This window comes from Pseudorasbora parva, chromosome 7, assembly GCF_024679245.1.
Source record: "Pseudorasbora parva isolate DD20220531a chromosome 7, ASM2467924v1, whole genome shotgun sequence".
Lineage (NCBI taxonomy): Eukaryota > Metazoa > Chordata > Actinopteri > Cypriniformes > Gobionidae > Pseudorasbora > Pseudorasbora parva.
The window spans coordinates 26,782,402-26,806,666 of record NC_090178.1 but is presented as its reverse complement, the minus strand read 5'-3'; the positions used below and the strand labels follow the sequence as shown (position 1 = coordinate 26,806,666).

Genomic DNA, 24,265 nt, shown 5'->3' with positions numbered 1-24,265 from the left:
ACACAAGATATTTGTCTGTCTCTGCCATGTCGGAAATTGAGCCCAAGATACATTGTTCCCTTCCAGGTCGAAAGACAGATCACTCCAGTTACATATAAACTCCAGCTACCTCCTCACTACAGAATTCACTTTTGCATTCCATGTGTCCATGCTGAAACCTCACTACCCACATATTTGTGCTCCCTCCTTAGAGTCTGGCCCTGATGACATAACCTTGTACCTCAGATCGATGCTGATCCCATCTACACCATCTGAGAAATCCTGGACTCCTGAAGTCGAGGTGGCCGATTTGGTATCTTGTGGACTGGAAAGGGTATATGGCCCCGAAGAAAAGTTGTCGGTACCTAGAGATGACATCCCAGATCCTCCTCTCCCGGTGGGCGGGGCCAAAATTAGGGTTGGGAACCGAGAACTGGTTCTTATGCAGAACTGATACTGATTTTTGAAAAATACCGGAACCGCGCGAAATTCCTGAGTGTCGGTTCCGAAAACGGTTCTGGTGCAATGTGTGTGCGAAGCGCTGGGAGCATAGCCGCGAGCCGTGCTCCCGCTCTCTCTCTCTCTCTCTCTCTCTCTCTCTCTCTCTCTCTCTCTCTCTCTCTCTCTCTCTCTCTCTCTCTCTCTCTCTCTCCCTCTCTCTCTCTCTCTCTCTCTCTCTCTCTCTCTCTCTCTCATACACACACACACACACACACACACACACACTGTCTTAGCGCTGCCGCCTCCCTTCCCCTCACGTCACTTTTTTAAAATCCCCCACAGCGCGAGTCCCACAAACGCGGCGCCGAGGAGCTTGTTTGTAATCCGAGGACCATGGCTCATTAGTTTCGAAATGGTTTGGGTACAAGCTGATCGCGTTGAAAATAAAGGCATTTGTCTAGCGTTATGAGCTCATTTGAAACATTGCCACGGCTCATTTAAGAAAATGACAGCTCTGAAGAGACGCCGCTTTAGTTCGAGGTAAGTTAGTGCTAACAATAATAAAGAAAGACGATCAACACCTTATGTGTTACCACTGAAATGTAGATGTAATAAGTTATATTTCCAAATGTTATATTATATTTATATTATATAAATAAGTTATATTTCCGAAGCCCATCTTATGCGGAATGCACGCTTCATACTGTCGTCTGCTCTGGCTCTAACCTCGAGTGTTTTAGCCTGTTTACTTTTTGCAAACCTTGTGAGCGCGCAAACGCTGCGACCTCGCCCCAAATGTTTTTATTGGTTTATTAAGTACAAACAGGAGAGTTATGAAAAATTGAGTGCGAGGGGTATGTTCACTTCACACAAAAAGATTTTGTAATGAGACGGAGATAAACTGTAGTAGCGTTTAGTCCACTGTCTATAATAGCCTAATTTAGAGATCACTTTTTTTTTTAACCGACAACCGACAACTTTGATCGGTTAACGTTGATACGGTCAACCATGGGTCAAACGGTCATTGGTTAACATCCCTAAAACAGAGAGAGAAAATGTAATAAGACAATTTCAGAGGTGTAAATTTGAACATGTTTATTTTAATTTCCATAAATTCCATATGGCTCGATTAATCCTGTAATATATGTATAGTACAGGACTTTTTTTTTGACATTGCCAACCTGTAAATTCATTTGAGAGCAAGTAATAAACACAAAAAAGGATTGTTTAAAGTTGCGTATTGTGCCTTTTTCCTTTACCACTATTTGTTTAATAATTTTAATGGAACCGGAATCAGAACCGGAATCGGAACCGGAACCGGAACCGGAACCGGAAAATTTCTCACGATTCCCAACCCTAGCCACAATGACGACGGCCGAGTTGCATTTGCGTGCTTCTAGTAAACACAGAAACTGGCGAAAGGCGGTCTTTCGAATCAGCTTTGACCACGACTCTAGAAGACTTGGAGTTAAGCTTTTCTCTGAGAAAAGAACAAAGAATGGCACTGAAGTCATTCTTAAAAAGGGAAGATGTGTTCGGAGTTTAGCCGACCGGATACAGCGAATGTTTAATCTATCAACAAGCTCTGTTTCACCTTCGTTGCTCTGGTTGGTGTAGCGCTATCCAATCGCGTGCAGAGGGAGTTGATGTGGGTCTGGCTTGTCAGGCTAGGGGGTAATGTCACAGATCAGCCAGGCTCTCTCACAAATAAAGTGTATGTTTGGATCTTCACTATCCTTGTCCAGTGTGTATCCTGACAATCATGTGATCAAATATCCCTTGACTCGACTCATAAATATTGTGGAGCTACAAGACCTGTGACATTGATTGCTGTGCCAGTGTTATCAGTTCCTTCTGCATTCCTAAGGAAAATGATATAGAGGCTGTGGAGTCAAATCTAAATGTCCCCTCTGCACTTCGTTGCATTCAGGATTAAGCTGCTTTTTTTTAAAGGGATATTTAATCAATCAGACATCCAAACAGGGAAACTTATCCTTTCATGTGGTATGGCTAGCTTCCAGAGTCTGCCAAAATCACCAAATGTCTAAATTAACACCAATCAGATACATTACGTGTCTGGTCTCTGATGAACCTCTGTGTGACCTATTGTGTTTACAATGATTCACACTGATAAGAACTCAGACTCTGTCTCAGTCAATACCAGACCATTGATTTAAGCCAGACTGGTTTAATAGGACTAATTCATTCACTCTTTGTTGATTAGTGGTTTAAAGGGTGTTGCAGACTGGTTATGTACGTCATGTGAAAAGCAGGCTGCTCTACACTAATGCAACACATATGGACAGCCCAAGCATGACCAATGACTCCTGTTAAAGACCACAGAATTTAATTGGGATAATTTATGAGGTCACGGCTAAGTGAAATATGAGAATAGCGTGGAGCTGACAGTGGTTACAAACAGGAAAATAGTTTTACACAATCTACAGGAAATTAGTGAGTTGTTTCTGTTTTATACTGAGGGGAAAATTATTTGTGTTGGTTATTATGAGCAAATTATGATTGTGATCCACATATCCAAGTCACACCCGAAACCACAGCCTGTTTTAATAGTTTTCCCGTGTTAATTAGAAAAGGATTAAAATGTAATCAACATTACTTGTTTTTTTTATTGTGGCGGAATAATCAAATGATATAGGAATGCTTTATTGTTAGCTGGGAAATAATAAGTAATGTTGAGCTGATGCAAGGCTGTGTGAACTGATGGCCAGTGAAAGTCAAATGTTTTATTTACTAAGTGAAAAGCTCAATATCAGTCAGAACAGAAGTGTGGACACACCAACTCATTCTTTGATTACTACTTCCAACATTTTAAAAGAATAGTCATTTAAACTATGGAAATACACTAATTGGAAGCAGGAGAATCAGAAATTGTTAAGCACATCTTAAATTCTGCTTCTTCAAAGCAGCTACTCTTTACTTTGATAACAACTTTTTATTCAGTCAGACAAATGAGGTAACCTTTTCCAAAAGTTGTGTAGGGCGGGTTCACATAGCACACATTTTTTATGTTCTAGGCCTAAACCGCTGCTGCTGTTTACCTGTAAACATGCTAGAAGCCCATATTTGACAGTTGCGTTGAGCAATTTCAGAGTCAAATTCAGAGTCTCGAACAGACGCGTTGTTTTTAAAGGGTTAGTTTACCCAAAAATTCTGTCACTAATAACTCGCCCTCGAGTGCTTTGTTTGTTAAATATCAAAAATATAAAAAGTTGATTTCTCAATTCATGACCCCTTTAATCTCTAACCACCATGACACGTATTGTGTTGTCTTGTTTTACGGCAGTTGGCATACATCTGATTGACATTTACATTTACATTTAATCATTTAGCAGACGCTTTTATCCAAAGCGACTTACAAAAAAGGGGACAGTAATAGAAGCAACGGAACAGACAAAGCCAAAAACCTGTAAGAGCTGTAAGAAATCTCCATTAATTAGCACAATACACAACAATTTTTTTTTTTTTTTTTTTTTTTAAAGACAGACATCTACAACAAAAACTCACGTACGCAAAGTGCCGAACACTGGATTGATTACATTAAAAATGGCAAATGAGGTATTGTCTAATTAAATATGTGCTAATTAGCATACATTTTCAAAACAGTTATCTAAACATGGATACAAGTTCAAAATTCTCTTCATTTTGTTGACAGTCTTTCACAGAAGTATATCTTTAATATAGGCCTATATATATATATATATATATATATATATATATATATATATATATATATATATATATATAAATTTATTTAATAATTTATATCTCTTTTTTTATCACTGTCAACAGCCAGAAAAAAATGTACCCAGGCAAGAGTTGCACAAAGCCCTCTGTAAAAACTGTCAGAATATATAATAGTTTGTTGTATGGGGTTAAGGTGGAGATTTATGGCTTGGTGCATGATAAAAAAAAAATGTATTTGAGAAAATGACCTTTAAAGATAAGAAATGTATTGAAAATATACAGAGGCAATTAGATAAACACTTAAGAGAATATATAGGATGTTTTCTTTCCACAACAACAACAACAACAACAAAAAAACAGGTTATGAAAAGCCAAATAGCCCAAAATCATAAAAAATAGTCTATTTTTTTGTGAATGGTTTATAAGATGCTATTGGTTATTCTCATTAATACCCACACAAGTTAAAGTATACATTTAACATAAACACGTTAACTTAAGTGTATGTTTGCCTACATTATACTTTCAATTACACTATGGTGTCATTCACATTCCTATGCACTGTTTGTAAAGAAGTGGCTGTGTCCTCTTGTGCAAACAATGATAACAAAGAGTCAGGGGAACGTTTTTATTGCAGAGGGTTGTTTCTGTCAGTATAATAACAACATCTCAAAAAAGAAATAATGATCCACACACTATCACACCCACACAAACAAAAACATACCCACATGAAATCCCTAAGCAAGGGCATGCAGGCCTGGAGGCTGAAAAGCAGGAAACCAGCACCGTTGTATCGGTACCTCTGCATCATCTGTGATGATAGTCTAACACCACGTCATCACCGTTACCTGAGTCCTACAGCAAAAGTGCACAAACTAGTTCTTCAAAACCAACCCACTCTCTAACAAATGCACTTCTTAGTCCAAAAGAACATGATCCCAAAGTCTCAGACTTGCATGAACAATGTGTTATACATTCTGGAATGCTTGTCTCTGTTTTTTTCTGATAGCTCTTTAAACTTTGCATAGTCTACAACATTTTGTGGCAAAAAAGTCACTCCCACTGCAACCCTTAATGACACCCTCACTTCATTACCCACATAATAAATGTGTATCTACTCAGAAATGAAAGTATTCAACAGTAAACAACTGCGGGTTGCTGCCTCTTGCTTTAAAAGTGCTTTGAGTGTCCATAGCTTCTTTTTATTTGAATAACCTTCTGAAGTCAACAGACTGTGCCTCTACGTCTTATCCTCATACATGACTGCTTCTGGCCTACATGCCGAGGTTTGCGAACTGAGACTGAGGTTAAAATACATTCACATAGGGAAAACTCACAGTTTTAGGTCAAAGCGTGACTTTTGACCTCACCTGACCTTTGGCATCACTGCTATGAGACTGGTAATAAATCAGTGATTGTATTCATCAATGCTTGTTTAGTAACATTGATTGTACAATCACTGATTGTACAGACATTCCCACCGCCCTTTCAGAAAGGGAAAAGGCTGCATGCAGGAGGTACAAAAGTTTTCAAAGTATTTTGATACTTTTTTGATAATAATAATAAATGAAAAGCAGGGAAGGTACAGAGGCACAGAGAGGTTGAAAAAGAACACAAAACCAGCTTTATACTGCAGCAAAAATAGGAAGAATAGTGGATGTGTTGTGTTTGTCTATACGATGGGCGTCAACGAGCGTCAAATAAGAAATAAATGTTCAAAACCTTATACAGTCCTTTGTTATACAGTCCTTTGATTGATGCATTGCAGATTGAAATGAGATGGTCATAAAGAGATCAGCGATAAACAGAGAAACCGGAATGTATGAACATGGAATGAGAAGGAGAGCGATCTCATCCCTCACTCACACTCGTTCTCTCCCAGCACACTGAACATGTTGAGAGTGAGGCCCTTCTTGTTGGCCTTCACGGTATCATCTTCATCATCCCCATAAGCGTCCTCATCATCACCCCGATAGTTGTCTTCCTCCAGCTCTGAGCTGGATTCGCCGTCGTCGTCTTCCCTGTCACCACACACGTCCTCTTCTTCCTTTCTTCCTTGTAGAGCGATGATCTCGGACAGGTCTGGGTGTGATTCCCATTCATCTGAAGAGATAGAGATTAAAGGTCAAATCTGGGACACGAGTGGCAGATGACATGTATTAATCTTTAGTGGTTTGACCTCTCACCTTTACTCTGAGAGTATCCAGGTGGCCGCAGACACAGACACAACCGCCCGTCGATGGCTAAACGCAGTATACTGTTGGCTGCTCGATAAACATCATTACGGGCTGCCATAGCCGTCTTATACCCTCTCTTCTCAGCCCAGGCTGAAAAAAAAAATAGACTATTGACAACCAGTTCCTCTCTCCAATCGAATGCTAAATATGAAAAAATGATACCACATTAGAAAAGGACACACCTTCACACACATCCCATGCTGTCCAGTCCTGTGTGTCTGGTTCACGTGGGTTTTCTGGGCTGTAGTTGGGATGTTTTAGCTTTAATACAGATACAAAGTCGGTCCGTTCACACAGGTATCCCACTGAACTGTAAGGTTCCTGCAGCTGGGACACTGGATATATACCAGCCAGGATCTGTTTGAGAAGATGGAAAAACCCTCACACACATAAACAAAAACAAAGCCCGGATGATTTGATGTTTATAATTATAGAGTATAATGCTGTTTTACCTGTAGTTGCTTGTCCACTTGCGAAGGGAAGACAAGCCCAGGACAATCACACAGTTTCACAGTGGGAGTGAGGTAGTATGTTTGGAAATATTTTGTGTGACCTGGGGTTCGAGACACACTCACAACCTTCCTGCCAACCAGACTGTTCAGCACTGAAGATTTGCCTACATTCGGAAAACCTGTAGAAAGTGCAAAAAGACTCAGATTTGACATTGAGAAGTACTTCATATAAGATATATGTAACTGATATTGATCTAACAAAATTGAAAGCTGCACTATGTAAAATTTAGAGGCATCTAACTGTGAGGTTGCAAATTGCAACCACCAACCACCCACCCCTCCCTTTTCAAGTACATAGAGAAGCTACATTGGTCAACACAGGACAAAGATGTCATAGTCTGAGACAGCAGAGAGTAGCTAGCACTTTGTAGAGCAGATTGTCTGCTTAGAGCTACTGTAGAGACATGACGCCGCAAAATGGTGACTTCACTGTAATCGGACCCGTGATTTATGTAGATAAAAATGGATAATTTTAAGGTAATAAAAACAAATGGTTTATTATGCAAGGTCTTTATACACCACTGAAAACACAGTTATGTATATTACAGTGGGGCAAAAAGGTATTTGGTCAGCCACCAATTGTGCAAGTTCTCCCACTTAAAAAGATAAGAGAGACATGTAATTTTATCATAGGTACACTTCAACAATGAGAGACAGAATGAGAAAAAAATTCCAGAAAATCACGTTTTAATGGCACTTTTTTCAACTCATTATCAGTATAAAAGACACCTGTCCACAACCTCAAACAGTCAGCAAAAACTCCACTATGGCCAAGACCAAAGAGCTGTCAAAGGTCATAGGTAAGCAGCTTGATGTGAAGAAATCAACTGTGGGAGCACTTTTTAGAAAATGGAAGACATACAAGACCACTGATAATCTCGCTCGATCTGGTGCTCCACGCAAGATCTCACCCCGTGGGGTCAAAATGATCACAAGAACGGTGAGCAAAAATCCCAGAACCACATGGGGGACCTAGTGAATGACCTGTAGAGAGCTGGGACCACAGTAACAAAGGCTACCATCAGTAACACACTACGCTGCCAGAGACTCAAATCCTGCAGTGCCAGATGTGTCCCCCTGCTTAAGTCAGTACATGTCCGGGCCCGTCTGAAGTTTGCTAGAGAGCATTTGGATGATCCAGAAGAGGATTGGGAGAATATCATATGGTCAGATGAAATCAAAATAGAACTCAACTTGTCATGTTTGGAGGAGAATGAATGCTGAGTTTACCATACCTACAATCAAGCTTGGGGGTGGAAACAGCATGCTTTGGGGCTGTTTCTCTGCAAAGGGACCAGGATGACTGACTCGTGTAAAGAAAAGAAGGAATGGGGCTATGTATCATGAGATTTTGAGTAAAAACCTCCTTCCATCAGCAAGGGCATTGAAGAATGTGGCTGGGTCTTTCAGTATGACAATGATCCCAAACACACCGCCCGGGCAACGAAGGAGTGGCTTTGTAAGAAGCATTTCAAGGTCCTGGAGTGGCCTAGCCAGTCTCCAGATCTCAACCCCATAGAAAATCTTTGAAAATCTGTGTTGCCCAGTGACAGCCCCAAAACATCACTGCTCTAGAGATCTGCAAGGAGGAATGGGCCAAACTACCAGCAACAGTGTGTAAAAACCTTGTGGTGACTTACAGAAAACGTTTGACCTCTGTCATTACCAACAAAGGGTATATGACAAAGTATTGAGATTAACTTTTGTTATTGACCAAATACTTATTTTCCACCATAATTTGCAAAAAATTTTATATAAAATCAGACAATTTTATTTTCTCATAGTTGACGTGTACCTATGATGAAAATGACAGGCCTAACTCATCTGTTTAAGTGGAAGAACCTGCACAATTGGTGGCTGACTAAATACTTTTTAGCCCCACTGTACATTGCATTTCTTTCAGTACATCCTCAGAAATATTACACACTGCACCTTTAAAGTTGGCATATTAAATGGAAATTGCAATTGTCCTTTTTATACCCATTTTATAAAAGTAGGGTGGAAGTAGGGCAAAGTATTGTTGTTGAATCGTTGATTTGTTGTTGTTTGTTAATTGATGCAATCTCATGTGAGTGACAGATTGCTGGAAGGTAGAGATTATTGTCCCGGTCTCATGCCGGTGAACATATCATGTGAGAATAGATGCCATCATGAGGGGGAAGGAACATTTGTCAACCAATCAAATGCATCGTAATATAAATAAATGATAATAAACACTGCAATGTTCCATTAAAAAAATTAAAATAAAATCTAGGACAAACAGGCTTTTACCTATGCAGCCCAAGGTTAGTATTCCATCTTTATAAAGTTCTTGCGTGGGGCTGTTCATTTCCATGGCAACGTCACTATGATATTCCATCAGCACAGATTCTGATCCATCATCAGCCCGATCCCCCTCTGTTCCCACGGCAACAGCATCCCTCTGGATCTTCTTCTCCCAGCTATTCAAATCCACTGAAAACAACAATCATCATCAGTACTCCCTGTGTTCCACTGGTCATGTAGTTGTCTGGGAGAAACTTGTCTTACCTCTTCCTGCAGTGATCTCCTGACACGCTCTCATGATATGGAACGGTCCTCCTACCTGATTCCATCCTGCTTTCTTCCTCACCCTCTTCTTCTGCAGAACTGCAGTTCAGAAAGAAACATATTTTTTATCTTGTCTATTTTGTTTAGTCACATTATAGATAAAGCACTGATAGTGGAAGGAATCTCTCACGGGTGCTGTAGGGTTGTCCTGGGTGTGAGGTGAAGCCCACACATTGCATGTGGGGAAACTGTTTGGTCAGGTAGTGTTTCCACGCCAGCACCAGCGGGGCGGGGCTCAAGTCAACCTTATTGAGCACCAGGATGATGTGCTTCTTCAACTCAACAGTGATGTAGTGATACAGAGCAGGAGACAACTGCAGTACCTTCAGACAGAGTGATAATGTTTGCTTGTACTGAATGGCAATGACTACTCAACTATGGGTACTGCAAACTATAGCTTCCACACCATCCTTCTTTTGCTCAAAAAGTATAACGCAATACAAAACTGATGTTTTCTGAGATTAAATGTAACACAATCTCTGGCCCCACCTAGTGGGGACTTTATTACTTCAGTTTGCATAATTTAAGAATTGTCACATTTAGTGTAAGAGCTATGCAATTTTGATGACCTTTTGAAAACTGCTAAAAGTTTCAACAGGTGTTACAGTTGCACACTTACTGGGTGTCTGATATCCACTATGAGCAGAATGACATCAGACATCTCCAATACTCTCCACAGCTGCCTCCATGTCTGAGAGAGAAAGACAGTCAGTCAGTAAAAAAACAAACCAACAAATTAACCCATTTTAATAGCTGCTATTTGAATGAGCACTAGTCACATGGTCTGACCTTCAGTAATGAACCTTAAATCGGTTATTCACATTCTTATAGATTAGCCGACCTGTTCGTAATTCTGTGGCCCACTTTAAGTAAAATAATGACTCTGATTTTATGGTCTTGTTTTTCTACTTTAATCTGAAAACTTGAACAATGAATTCATTGTGATCCAATATTTACAGAGTAATTCCTCAGTTAAGAGCTTGCAACATTTAGCTGCAAGTTTATAAGATCTTAGAAACAAAGATTGTTTGTCTAAAAATGATCTGCACAATATTGTGGTGCTTCTGTTGTCTGTAGGCTATTAAAGACAAACAGGAGTCATAAAAGCCTTTTTTATTAAGTTTAATATGCCTGCTTATACATTTAAGCTAGCATTTAGGAGAAGTACGGAATCTTTTTCTCTAAGCAAACAACGGTTTTATGTGTCATAAGGCTTGAGAAGGGCAACAGCTTATAAACAAGTGAATCTGAACACTTAACAGTGTTTGCCTCCAGCACCGTCTGGCCAAACAGATGCTCAATTGCAATAAAAAAAACTATTTCATTATAGCTATTGACTCAGCAACAATTAAATTCTGGTTGCTGATAAAAATTAATCAGTTCTGTGTTTTCCTCACCTCGAGATTGTGCTCAAAGTGGCTGAGTGTACCAGGTGGGTTCTTGGATTGAAGAATGTCCAGATACTCCATAAATGACTTCTCCTCTCTGCGCAGCAACTCCTCTCGCCGCATGTCGTAATTCCATAAGGGCCGGCGTGGGAAATCCAAGCCTGTGATTAGAAAAAAAAAAAAGTGAAATGAAGATACAAAGTGGTCCTTGTTGACTCGTGTATTTGACAGCAAACTCTATATATTTTTTCCGACACAGATGCTCCAGAATGTGTCCCAGTTGAGAACCACCACTTTCTATTACTCAGCAGCATAAATACCTTTCTCCTCTGGGAAGATCTGGTTTATATCCATCTCTAGTTCCTTTTCTGCCACCGGCTTCAGGATTTTCTTCATCGCTATTTTCTTCCTCTTCTCCACCTCCTCCTTGCTCTCCCTCTCAAAGTGCAGACGGAATCTGCAAAACAAGCCATTACAAGATTAACAAACAGGACGATACATGTCCCTGCTAAAACATGTTGTGTTAAATTAATAAGACAAGACTGGACTGACTGTTTCACCTGTCCCGACTCACCTGTTGGGGTCATATCTGCCGTCTCTGGTGCCAGGCTGTTGGTTGATCCTCTTGATGTCTGTCGTCTCGCTGTCTGATGTATCCGACTGTCTGTCTCTGCCAGGTCCTCTCTCCAGACTGGCATTTCGGCTACTGTGACTTGAACCTGTTTCTCCTGCACACACACACACACATACAGAAACTTTAAAGAGCGGTTCCTGTCTTGAACATAACTCAAAAGCAATGTAATATCACACACTGCTAATAAAAAAAGGATAATTGGAGTACGCTTTACAAGAAAATACTATTTCAGTCTTAATCTCAGTCATTCATGTTGAATTCAATGTTTTTCTTGCCATTTCTTTATAACTAAACAAGAAATGTATTAGCAATTTGCTAGTAAATCATACACCATTTGTTTCTTTCAGTGTACAAAGGTCTTGTTTTTTTAATTACGCTATTTTCTGTGAAAAACATTGTGTACTTCCAATTATGTCTCCCCCATAAGTAACACTGTTGTCATGATATACAGGCATTAGTGAGGAAATGTACATTGATGACATAGCTAATTATCCCTCCTATTCCCCTGCAAATATTTATGCAGGCTTTATTGGGCACTAGACAGGAATACAGGCGAAACGCAGTTCATTTGGCCTGCTTTAGTGTGTATTGATCGCTTTGTTGTTGTGTTACGTAACTTCACGTTGAGTCTGCGCACTTATATACCGCATAACACAAGCGCCAACTACGGCAAAACCTATGAGCATTTTGAGCTGCTCAAAATGCGTGCCATAACATGCGTGCCCCCTTTCAGCATCATTTCACCGTTGACAAGGCAGAATTGAAATTTGGTCTGTAAAGATAAAATAATGTTCGGCTGTGTGACGTTCGACCTGTCAGGAGCGGAGTAAGTTAACGTAGTTGTTTACAGCACAGCAGACAGCATCCACATATAGCACATTATGATAATTTGTCTTACATTGTTTCTGGACTTGCAATTCAGCGCCCTTTCTTCAGCAACCCACAAATAAAAATGACAGCACGCGCTGTTTACTGCATGTCAAGTTACGTCCACAGAAACTTAGCAAACAAAGTAGTTACAGCAGCGTAGTAGCTCAATTAATGTTCGAATATGTGAGAGCACGATCACATTTCTGCATACCAAAATATAAATCATAAAACAATGAGTCACGTGGCTGATGTAAAACGTCTGTGAGCGCGTTCGGCTTGTCGCGCGCTAACTCAGCTAAGCTAACGTTAGTTACCCACCTCTCTTTTTCCCTCGTTTCACCTGGAGCTGCTTCTTTTTCTGTTTGTTACTAAAAGGCTTTTTGCGTGGCATGTTCGCATGAGTCAAAGGAGAAAAAAGAAAGAATGCGCGAGGACGTAACCTCCGTTGTTAGCTATATATTTACATTCGTGAAGTTTCTCCGTTACTCGCATGGACTTTTCTGTGACAGCCCAGCCCACTGACTGACGAGGGTGGACGCAACCAATACAAACTTCAGATTCAAACACTAGGCGTCACAAATGCATTTTCTCGACTCTGTACATTTGTTCTGTGTTCTTTTACGGTTAGCTTTATGCGATTACTGTTTACGAAAGTAAAACAATAAAACACTAAGTTGTTTTGAACCCCATAATTTTGACAGGTGGTTCAATCTGCCAGAGAAATGAAACTGTTATACGGACATCAGTACGACTAAACATAATATAACTAAATATATTTAACTTAAATACAAGTATAAATAAATAAATACATTTACCTATATAAATTATACTCTAAGTTAATTATATAAATAACTATGTAATAAATCCTTCTAATCGTCCATATTGTTTTCATGGATATCTGAAAACTGTTTATGCATTACATAATTTGCATTCTGAATGAATGAAAAGATGAAAGGTTTTAATCACAAAGAAGTCTCTTAATTCACTAAAATTAAACCAATGTGTTGAAGGTTTAGTATAGATTTTCAATAAATAACAATATTGTTCTTAAATGATTTTTAAATGTGAACAATTACATTAATGATCTGATTAATAATAATTAAGTAATACTTCAAAATCCACGTTGACAGAGTCTATAAAGGTTGCAAAATCCCTGAATAATACAAGATAATCACAATAAGGCACATCAGAAGCATTTTTTAATATCTTGTTTTACAGAGTTAATGTACACTAATCTGATTTTGTTAATGTCTAGGTGACATTTTGGGTGCATATAGTTATTTTGATAAAACAACAGTAGCAACATAGTAATAATAGAATATTACATGTCATCTGCGGATGGGAATACTAAGTATAATTTTAAGAAAAACACCATCTCAAGATATTTTCCATTGACATTAGTTGACATTGACAAATTCTTTTCGTCCTATTTACTGTCCTTTACTCATTCACAAAATACATTTGATAAATCTCATATACGTGCTTTTCTGTTTTGCGCACATGACTGCAAACAAATTTCCCTTTTAAAACAAAAACTGGCCAGCAATTCCCATACATACTGTGCAAGAGACAATTTTCCATTCTTGTTGACAGTAACAATATTAATGTTAACAGTGCAATAATCATACCAATGAAATACCAACAACTACAGACGCAGACATTCATACAAACATGATAAACCAGAAATTAAGAAAAGACTTAAGATATGAGGTGGGTACCCACTGAAACAGCCAGTCTTCAAGGAAGCATTTGCGAGGAAGACCAGGATTACAGCAATAGATGTAAAAAAAAAAAAAATTGGGCAAAAAAATTATAAAAGTCTATTTCCTTCATGTTTGTCCATTTTAATTCCACTTGCTCCTTCATACAAATAAGAAGGCATTGAGTAGGAAAAATCTTTCAGTATCCACAGCTGTGTACATCTTGTAAATTCCAACAGTTTTTTTTCTAAACTCCAGTTTCATCCCTCGCTCCATGGGATTTCTCATGAGTTCAGGTGTTCCACCTGTATGGCGGAAGCCTCCACTGTGATGCAGAGGTCTTTGTGAGGTGAGATGTCAGACACACTGACAGTTTTATACTGCACATCAGCAGAAGTTATTGGTTTGTACTGGTTCAGGTCGAATACGCACGGCACACCGGCTGGCTGGCCGAAGACATCGGTCCTCTCGGCTCGGCTCTGTGCGTTTCCTTCCGAGCCGCCCCCTCCAACACGGCCTGGGCTGTGACTTTGTTGGGTTGATCCGGGTGGAGATGGCAGCATATCTGGGGCGTGTTTACGCATGTGTTTCATCAGATACGTCTCCTACAGGCATAGAGAGATACATATTAGGATCATTTTGAGAACAGTTACTGGGAATGCTGCTTATTTATGCTGTGAGATTGGGTGTTAATGTTTGTACCGAGGTATACGTGCGGTTGCATAAACCACAGGAGTACAGCTTAGCGTGCTTGACTGTGTGAGTTGACAGATGAACTTCCAGACTGGCTGCGTCTACATAACCACGGTTACAGTGGTGACACTTATACGGTTTGTCCTTGTTGTGCTGACGCCGATGAGACTGGAAAAGATTTAAAGAAACATTGAAATGATAGTTGACAATAATAAAAAATAATTCCTAATTTATAGTTATTACTACTATAGTAAATATATGTAATGTGTAACATGGACATCATAAAATAAACCCCCAGTTTCACAGACAAGGCTTAAACTAGTCCCAGACTAAAACGCATGTTTAAGCTGTTTTAACTGAAAGCAACTTGCACTGACAAATCTTAAAAAATACGTGTTTTTTTCTAAGACACGTTGACAAAAAGCTACTTAAACGTCCCAAACTGAAATAAGGCCTAATTCTGGCTTAATCTAAGCAATGACTAATATGATATTATTATAGAATATTATTATAATTTAAAACAACAACTTTCAATCTGAATACATTTTAAAATGTAATATATTCCTGTGATGTCAAAGCTGAATTTTCAGCATTATTATATGCCACATGATCCTTCAGAAATCATTCTAATATGCTGATTTTGTGCTCAAACATTTCTTACTACATTCTTAATACTGATGCAATTTTCTTTAAATTCCAATTCATTTTAATACTAATTTCATGTATTCAAATCACAATTTTAAATCGTGTTTGCTACCTTACATCAAATTTAAAGGCATTCTAAATTAAAATCGGACAACTAAAGACAACTAAACAATATAACATGTAATTTACATACAGTTCATTTACTTCTTTAATTTTTTTTTTAATCGGTTTGAATGAATGATTTATGATGAATCAGCCTATTTTAACAGATCTCTTGAATAATTTAATGACAAACATTTTTAACAGTCACCTACAACAACAATGTAATTGGTAGAATCTTTGAATGAAGCATCACGTTGCTTTCAAAGGGTGATTTATAAACTTTTATCCCAGAACATATTTGATCATTTTAATTATTGTAACAGAAATAAACATACTGTGGTTGAAAAGACTGTTTGTGAAGCTGTTTCATACCTATACATGACAACTGTTCTCTCTGTCACAGCAGCAGCACAAACGCAGTGTAAATGGGAATGTACTTGGCAAAGGTACTTGTCAGATATTTAAAAAACAAAGTGTGTTCCTCACCTGCAGGTTAGAGAGCTGAGTGAAAGACTTCTCACAACCCAAGTGTGTACATTTGTATGGCCTGTCTCCTGTGTGGATCCTAAACAGGCACAACATTTAACAGGCACAAGAGTCAAGAAATACATGGAAAACTAAACTGAGTATGTATTGTTAAGAATGAGGTGTAGAAAAAAAGCCTTAAACACAAGTGAAAAAAAGAAGAAAAAATAACAACAACATGTACATTACTGCACCTGTGGTGTTGTTGTAAGTGACTGAGCTGTCTGAAGGTTTTCTGGCAGTAGTTACAGGTGTAAGGTTTAACTCCTGTGTGGATTCGTACATGCTGAGCAAGGTAGCTTGTGTTGGCAAAGGATTTCGAGCAGTGAAGACACTTATGGGGTTTGGATTCTGTGTGGTTTCTGTAAAGAAGGAAAGACAAGCATGCTTACCCACGGGCTCATTCAATCATTTATAGACTCAAATATTTGACGTGACAATATTCTTCATCTCTACACTCGCTCTGCTGACCTTTCTTAGGTGGTCCCTACTGCCAACGAATGTCAAAAGTGCGCAGTGTATTTCAAAGACACGTTTTGAAGTGGTGTGGTAGGTGTCTGAATGAGGTCACAGAAAGGGCAGGTCCATTTCTCAAAAAAAGCATTTGCACTAAATCCTCACAGGAACTCTGTGGGCCACAGAGCCCAATCCCATGTCAGAGTGCGATCAGCAGTGGACGAAACCTTTATGTGACCTCTATTTCATAGCAGAGCAAGAACCTCATAAAACTTCTACACATTTATGGGACAATAATGTAGAGTTGAAGAGAACTAGGCTTGCACTGACAGCTTCAATTTCAGTTCAGTCCTTCATTCAGTGTGTAAGACTCCACGGTATGGTGTAAAAGTTTAAGTAGTCTGTGGTAATAAAAAGTGTGCTAGAGGAAAAGAAACTTATACAAATAGAAAGGAAAATATAGAAAAAAATAAAATTATATTTCTTTCAGTCTTTTGAAATGAAAAATAACTTTTCTTGACAATCTTTAGTTTCTTCCAGCAATTTTATCTCCAGTACAGTGAGATCTTTAATGCACAATCTACCCACTACATGGTCACATTATGCTATAGCTGACTTCATCATTATAAAGACTGTGGTATATATTTAAACAGTCCATTAGACATAAACTTACATATAAGCAAACCATCACTAGAGTATGTTGCTATAGCAACAAGCAAAAGAGGATGAGGCCCTGTTATCAACCTTTCCAACGTGACCATAGAATGTCTCAGGGGGTGAACAACACCCAGGACACGTGTTTGCATTTAAAAATGGAAAGCAGAATGCGGAGGTGACAAGAAGCACTTTAACTGCCCAGGTTTTGTCAGTTATCCACATGAAAAAAAAATATTATAATAATAATCATCACCCTAAAAGTAGCATTAGCTTTCATGAAAATAATGCTGCAGAGAAACTTTTTTAAGTTAAATTTGTCAAGCATTTTTCACAGTATTTTTCTTTCCTCTCCCATTTTTTCACCACACTTATAATATTGAGGTGTGTTACAAAGGCACTAGTACCAATAATTTTATATAATTGCAAAATATTATATTAATTATATTGATAATTGCAATTTTATATAATTGACTGAATTGCAAAAATATAATTGCATTTATAATTTTCTAAAGTCCAACTGATACAGAATTAGATGTTTTCAAACCAGGGTCCAGGAACCTCAGGGTTTGCGTCAATACAATACAAATAAATAAAATAAATATGATTTATTTAATGTGAAGAAATGTTGTAATTATAATGTGAAATGTTATATTTTTCTCAGATATTATATGGATCTGTCTTTATAGATAAATATCTGTAACAACCTTTAGTCCAGGAAGATTTGTCTGCAAGGGTACTGATTAAACAGTTACCTGACAAATATTTTAAGTAGTAGAAAAATTGCAAACCTGACCTGATTTTATTCCACTCTAGATGGGGGTGATTCAGGTTATATTTATATTTCTTATGAATATTTGAGTTTCTTTTCTGTGTTAAGCACTTTGAAGTACTACTGTGTCCTACTGTGCTATATCAATAAACTTACCTAGCCTTTCCTTTATATTTCTGAAAATAATCAAATAACTTTTCAATATTTTTTAAAAAAAAAGTAAATATCAACATGAATATCCATTAATCATATAGCATTATATATCAATATATCCATTAATCATGTATAATGTTGTGAAGCCTAAATATGTGAATCATTTATAACTACTGATTTAAGTTTTTGAATACACTTTACTTTGATAAGTCTTTATATATAATGCATTATAAAAACATTTTAATGTTTTAATTATGCCTCGTAATGCACCTTACAATACATTGTAAACTTCTGATAAATAATTAAACAGTTATAATATCTATTCTTCGCTACACATTTTAAAAGTTTAATGCATTAAAACCCATGACAAACCACCAATATCAAGGAATTTGCAAATATAATAATGCTTTTTAACTTTGGTTACAATTATTTTAAGATTTAATGCATTATAACATACATTACATGAATACCTTTATACATAAAGGTTTTCAATAAAAAAAAATGTGTGTTTAATTTTAGAACTATAATATCAGCCATTTATTCGTTATTCATAATGTATTCATTATTTTGGTCATATATGACAAATGCTTTCTGACCAACACGCTGATTCTCTCTTTAACATGTTTAATGCAGTTTGAATTATGATATACGCTTTGCATTGTGTATCATATCGTGAGGAAGTTGGCTCACACACACAGGCTCTCCCGCAGCCCTCTCCCTACACTAAGGTCCATCACACACACACTCCACCACCCGCCTGCTTCGCCACAGACACCCACACACACGCTTGAGGTGTGGTGCTGAATACCGTGTGTGCTGCTGTAAATGACTGAGCTGTCTGAAAGCCTTCTGGCAGTAGGAGCAGGTGTAGGGCTTGGCACCGCTGTGGATGCGGATGTGCTGAGCCAGGTAGCTGGTGTTAGCGAAGGATTTGGAGCAGTGCGGACACTGGTGAGCTTTCACCTCCGTGTGCGACTTGGAGTGCAGCTGCATGTCTGACTTACTGCAGAACGTCAAACCACACATCCGGCACCTACAGACAGAAAAACACACGCACACACACACACCAAGGGGTGGACAGAGGGATGAGAGAGGAAGAAAACATGGGAGAAGACAAAGTAAGATGAAAACGGGACAAAGAGAAAAGGAAAGTTACAAGCCTGTCCATCAATAGTGAAAGGAGAAACATGAGACACGACAAACAGGCAAGAAAGAGACACAACACAAGCGGGAGGGTGAGAGACGAGGAGGTCAGTGAAGAATGATCCAGATGGAAATTGTAGACCCTGGCTCTAGAAAAGAAAAACGAGAGGGAGAGGCCAGAAACGGAGTGCAGATGGGCGACAGAAGTGTGTGCGTGTGTAGATGTGTGTAGCTGAGGCTGCACATGCTGCTGAGCAGAATAACACACACTTCTACTGAAGCACAGGTGACAAACTCATTGCAAAGCCTTGAAGCCAGTGAGAGTGTGTGTCGGCCGGGAGGGCCATGCATTTCTTTAGGATGAAAATGAAGTGGCTTAGGAGTCCCTGCCTCTGTCTTTGCTTCTTCTAATAGCAAGAAAAACACACTGAGGTCATGCTGAGCCGATGTCCCTTTAAAAAAGCCATACCTGTACGTTTTGCCACCTTCTTTCCCAGCATGCCCATCTTCTGGGGACAGACTGTAAGGGTTGGCAGAATGATGCTACAAAGAAAAGGAAAAATCTGTCAAAAAAACATTGTTTAAAACTTTGACCATTGTTTTTAAAATTATTTGGCACAATTTTGGGGTCAGTAAAATACATAAATAATACTTTTATTCAGCACATCAGACACATTAAAATGATCAAAAGTGACAGTAAAGTTAATTTTAATTAAAGTTTAATATCAAAAGTGACAGTTAAAGTTTAATTCTTGAGCACCAAATCTGCATTAGAGCGATTTTTGAAGGATTATGTAACACTAAAGACTAAAGTAATGTTGCTGAAAATACAGCTTTGCCATGACAGAAAATATATATATATATTTAACAATATTACTGTTTTTACAGCCTTTAAAAGTACAGCCTTTGTGAGCATAAGAGACTTCTTACCATCTGTAAAGAAGCTTTCACATCTTACCATCCCCAAAATTGACTAATAGTGTATCTGGGCTATTCACTTTTTTCTAAGTTCAGCCAAAGTAATTCAAAAAGATTTCACTATATGTTATTCATGTGTTGTTATACCTGTCCTGAAAGACCCAAAATCAAGGAATCTGATCCAGTAGGTGAGCCAACCAATGGGAGAGTGGCTTTCTTCTTTCTGCCTCGTTTCGACGGTAACGGGATGATGACCGGTGAGCAGGGCAAGTCATTTCTTTTTTCTGGTGGAGTCGAGCAAGAGTAAAATGCTTTAAAGGGATCCCATGGTGTTGAGACTTGTATGGCTTAATATAACATAAATGATGTCTCTTACTGAATTATGTGGTAGAAAACCCATGAAAGATCTACGTTATTTTAAAAATCGATTTTATATTTGGACCATGGGCGGCGCCATTTTGTTTGCGGTCTAGGTTGATGACGTAGAGTGGTTGAACTCCTCAATCAGCTGGCGTTACCCGTTGCTATTTTTACCACAACGCAACTCGAAAATTGTTTCAGAGTTAAACAAAACAAATGAATTGCTTTGTAATTGTACTTAAAACACACTCAAACATACATGTGCACACAAACTCACCTACACAAGTCACAAACAGATCGGCGAGCGCGCACACACACACCTGACTGCTCTGTCTCAATCGCATGCATCATCACCAAAACATCCTGCCTCTCTTCCTCACGTTACTTTATCCCATCGTCCTACCTAGATATTTCCCTCTGCTGGTCACATTAGGCATTATAGTTAATCTACTATCAACAGTCTATCTAGGGAACAGGATGTGTTGAACAGGATATCAACACAGGGAATAGATTGAGGGTTATGTATGCGCGCGCAGTGCGTGCGTGTGTGTGTGTGTGTTCGCGCCGATCTGTTGGGGTGTGTGTGTGTGTGTTCGCGCCGATCTGTTGGGGTGTGTGTGTGTGTGTGTTCGCGCCGATCTGTTGGGGTGTGTGTGAGTCTGTGTGAGTGCGTGAAGTCGGACAGCTGTTTGTAAATCGGCTTTACTCGTTATTGCGGTGGAACGTGAGACTGAATGACTGCACTCGAACATGTCCACTATGGTGTCGGACAACACTACAAATGTCCGTCCCTTCAAATAATGCCCTATTTAAGGGTATAGGGTCGATTTCAGATTCAGCCCCTGTCGTGGAGACTGAGCAGCCCAACATCTCGATTGAGACAGAGCCTGTCGTGTGCGCGCCCGCCGATCTGTTTGTTTCTTGTGTAGGTGAGTTTGTGTGCACATGTATGTTTGAGTGTGTTTTAAGTATAATTACAAAGGAATTCATTGGTTTTGTTTAACTCTGAAACAATTTTCGAGTTGCGTTGTGGTAAAAATAGCTACGGGTAATATGCCAGCTGATTGAGGAGTTCAACCACTCTACGTCATCAACCTAGAACGCAAACAAAATGGCGCCGCCCATGGTCCAAATATAAAATCGATTTTTAAAATAACGTAGATCTTTCATGGGTTTTCTACTACATAATTCAGTAAGAGACATCATTTATGTTATATTAAGCCATACAAGTCTCAACACCAGGGGATCCCTTTAATTATGCGAGACAAGACTAATGAGACAATAAAAAGTATATGTGCCATTTTAGGCATTTCAAACACTGAATAAACATATTATCCAAAAATTAGTGTTTAATCATAATGCACACAAAAATTATCATACCATGTGCATGTATATGTTTATTTAAAATAAGGTGCATTACCCGTTTGGACTGTTATCATGGTGGTGGGTGGATGTCCAGGAATAAGAGACTGAGCAGAAGATACTGGAGACACCAGAGTGACCAAACCCGCTACAAAGAGTGAGGAAGTGATGGAAGACTCATCAATGTGTAGAAACTTACAAATAGTGAGTAAACTAACGAGAGAAGACCCTGTAGCAGTTTAGCATAAACACACACACATACAGTACCTGCTGTCATGATGCCCGTAGGCGGCACAGGCACCACCGTGATACTGTGTGAGGACTGAGACAGTTGTGCATGCTCTTGTTTTAGTGTCCTTGCTGTAGTTGTATCCATGGCACCCCCAGAAACCGTCACCACCGCTGTGGTGGGATAGTGGGCGGGGCCATGCGAGTAGGAGGGGCTTTTGTCCTGAACAAGCTGCTCCTTAACCTTATTGAGAAATACAGCATTCTCAATCTAAAACCAAACAGAAAAAATTGGGTTAGACAAGTAAGATTACATAAAAGTGTATTATTATATAAAAAAGAAAATAAGTGTTACATTTGTATATAATGCTTTTTGTTTTTTATAAAAGAAGACTTATGTTCACCAAGACTGCATTCGTTTGATTAAAAACGTAAAGTAAATAAAGTAAAAACAGTAATATTGTGAAGTATTACTACAAGTTAAATACTTGTTTTCTATTTTAACAAGTAAATATTTTGAATATATATTTATATTGAAATATTTTAAAATGTAATTTATTCCTGTGATTTTTCAGCATCATTACTCATCTTCAGTGTCACATGATCTTTCAGAAATAATTTTAATATGCTGAGTTGCTGCTTAAGAAATATTTCTCAATTAATATGAATGTTGAACAACAGTAGTGCTGCTTAATTTTTTTGTGGCATGCATTTGAAATAGAACAGCAATTATTTGATTCACCTCTGATCAATTTAAAGCTTACTAAAACCAAACTTCTGAATGGTCCTGTACATAATGTAAAATACAATATAAAGCATGCAAATACACTAATATGCTACTATATTAATGCTATTATAGGCCAGGCATAAAACACTCAAGTTTCAAACTTAGAAAGCTGAAACATGTATTTTGATGTGCTTACCTGTCCCTGCACAGGAGACCAGAAGTATGAAGAATTAAAATGGGAATCCTCCATCACCCCTGATAAAAGAAAGTAAACATAGGGACATACATTTAACTTTACCTGTGTGGTGTATATATTTTGATATAAATATAAATTGTATATTAGATAAAAATTTATTAAACAATATCTGGTCACTATTAAGAAATTAAATAGTACATTTTACACATAAACTATTTTACTAACAATTATAAATGGAATTGGACAGCATGAATTATGCAGGAAATGTTATTCAGGAAGAGCTGGCGTCTATCATTAGTCTATTTATGGGCAACACTGCAACAAATAAATCATGCATTTCGCATCAGCAAGTTGTTATAAGCTTTATACGTGACTGTAATACACAGAAGCATCATCACTCGGGAGTCTGTTTTCAGGTTATATTGTTACAGATGGCGGGTTTATACAGAAGCTCGTACGTCTATCTGGGTGCAATTTTCATTTTGTTGCAGAGAAGAGAATGTGCTTTGCTTTATTCTTTATTAAAAGCGATGTATTGTAAAATCATGTTTTTTGAGCATATTATGAAATATTCAAATGTTTATTTGCAAATAACCCATTATATATAAATATCTGAATATTATTGACAGGGCTGGGGCGAATCTACTGTAGAACGATAACAGAGGCGGACCTGCAGCCCACAGCATGACGTGACCCGTGCATTCACTCGACTGTCGGCTAAAATAAAAAAGGAAAAGCGAAAAAGGATAGAAAAAACAGAACAAGTGGGGGAAAAAACGTCGACGCTGGAACCTAGGCGGTTTTACGCAGACTTCCGGCACATGAGTGTCGACGGTCGGGCGACAGCAGCGCCAGCGGCTCACATCAACAGCCAAAAACAAGCTTCAAAGTGAAAAATAAAGACTCATTACCAGCTCTCAAGACTTTAGCTTCGCCCGCCGGGGATTTCCTCCGATCGGGGTAGTTTGAGAAGTCTTTCCGAACCCACACGTTTGAAGAATTTCAATGTTTTTTTTTCCTCCCTTGTGTTTTTTTCTATTTTTTTCTTTTCTTACGGAGTTGGCCGAACTGTCTACACAGCACTTCCTCCCGAGCGGCGCGAATGATGCCTGTGCGTTCAGACGTCACTTCCGTCTAGTAAGGGCAAACATGCCAAATGATAACGTTTTTAATAATTATTCTTTTACACTAAAACATATAACTTTGTCTTATAAAAACAAAGATAAAGATTACCCCCCCCCCCATTAAACATTTGCAAACATTCACAAAGTCTAGATTG

The 24,265-nt window shown here is 38.4% G+C and overlaps 2 protein-coding genes across 3 annotated transcripts; both read right to left on the bottom strand.

The window, feature by feature from the left end:
• Window positions 1-4,736: 4,736 nt before the first annotated feature.
• Window positions 4,737-12,888, bottom strand: gnl1 (guanine nucleotide binding protein-like 1). Its single transcript, XM_067448840.1, has 12 exons — window positions 12,671-12,888; window positions 11,423-11,576; window positions 11,169-11,305; window positions 10,858-11,009; window positions 10,080-10,151; window positions 9,591-9,783; window positions 9,401-9,499; window positions 9,143-9,325; window positions 6,812-6,990; window positions 6,542-6,716; window positions 6,309-6,449; window positions 4,737-6,225 (listed from the first exon to the last, which is right to left on the bottom strand). The coding sequence occupies exons 1-12, from the start codon at window positions 12,741-12,743 to the stop codon at window positions 5,981-5,983; spliced, it is 1,803 nt and encodes a 600-aa protein (XP_067304941.1). The 5' UTR covers window positions 12,744-12,888; the 3' UTR covers window positions 4,737-5,980.
• Window positions 12,889-13,533: 645 nt separating this feature from the next.
• Window positions 13,534-24,201, bottom strand: znf384b (zinc finger protein 384 b). 2 transcript variants are annotated; one of them, XM_067448838.1, is made up of 11 exons: window positions 23,898-24,201; window positions 22,987-23,045; window positions 22,103-22,334; window positions 21,894-21,983; window positions 20,261-20,397; window positions 19,665-19,738; window positions 18,861-19,085; window positions 16,212-16,379; window positions 15,979-16,057; window positions 14,755-14,913; window positions 13,534-14,657 (listed from the first exon to the last, which is right to left on the bottom strand). In XM_067448838.1, the coding sequence occupies exons 2-11, from the start codon at window positions 23,038-23,040 to the stop codon at window positions 14,337-14,339; spliced, it is 1,539 nt and encodes a 512-aa protein (XP_067304939.1). In that variant the 5' UTR covers window positions 23,041-23,045; window positions 23,898-24,201; the 3' UTR covers window positions 13,534-14,336. The 2 variants fall into 2 exon arrangements, with proteins under 2 accessions (XP_067304939.1, XP_067304940.1); XM_067448839.1 differs by lacking the exon at window positions 18,861-19,085 and having other exon boundaries at window positions 23,898-24,200.
• Between the last annotated feature and the right edge of the window lie 64 nt (window positions 24,202-24,265).

Excerpts from the sequence above, each read along its gene's own strand:
- gnl1 (XM_067448840.1), bottom strand. The coding sequence starts at position 12,743 with ATGCCACGCAAAAAGCCTTTTAGTAACAAACAGAAAAAGAAGCAGCTC. Across the intron at positions 11,306-11,422 it reads GGCAGATATGACCCCAACAG|ATTCCGTCTGCACTTTGAGA; the intron begins GTGAGTCGGGAC and ends CTTGTTTTGCAG. Across the intron at positions 9,784-10,079 it reads TAGTGGATATCAGACACCCA|GTACTGCAGTTGTCTCCTGC; the intron begins GTAAGTGTGCAA and ends CTCTGTCTGAAG.
- znf384b (XM_067448838.1), bottom strand. The coding sequence starts at position 23,040 with ATGGAGGATTCCCATTTTAATTCTTCATACTTCTGGTCTCCTGTGCAG. Across the intron at positions 16,058-16,211 it reads CACTTACAACAACACCACAG|GATCCACACAGGAGACAGGC; the intron begins GTGCAGTAATGT and ends GTGCCTGTTTAG. Across the intron at positions 14,914-15,978 it reads CTCAGCTCTCTAACCTGCAG|TCTCATCGGCGTCAGCACAA; the intron begins GTGAGGAACACA and ends AATCTTTTCCAG.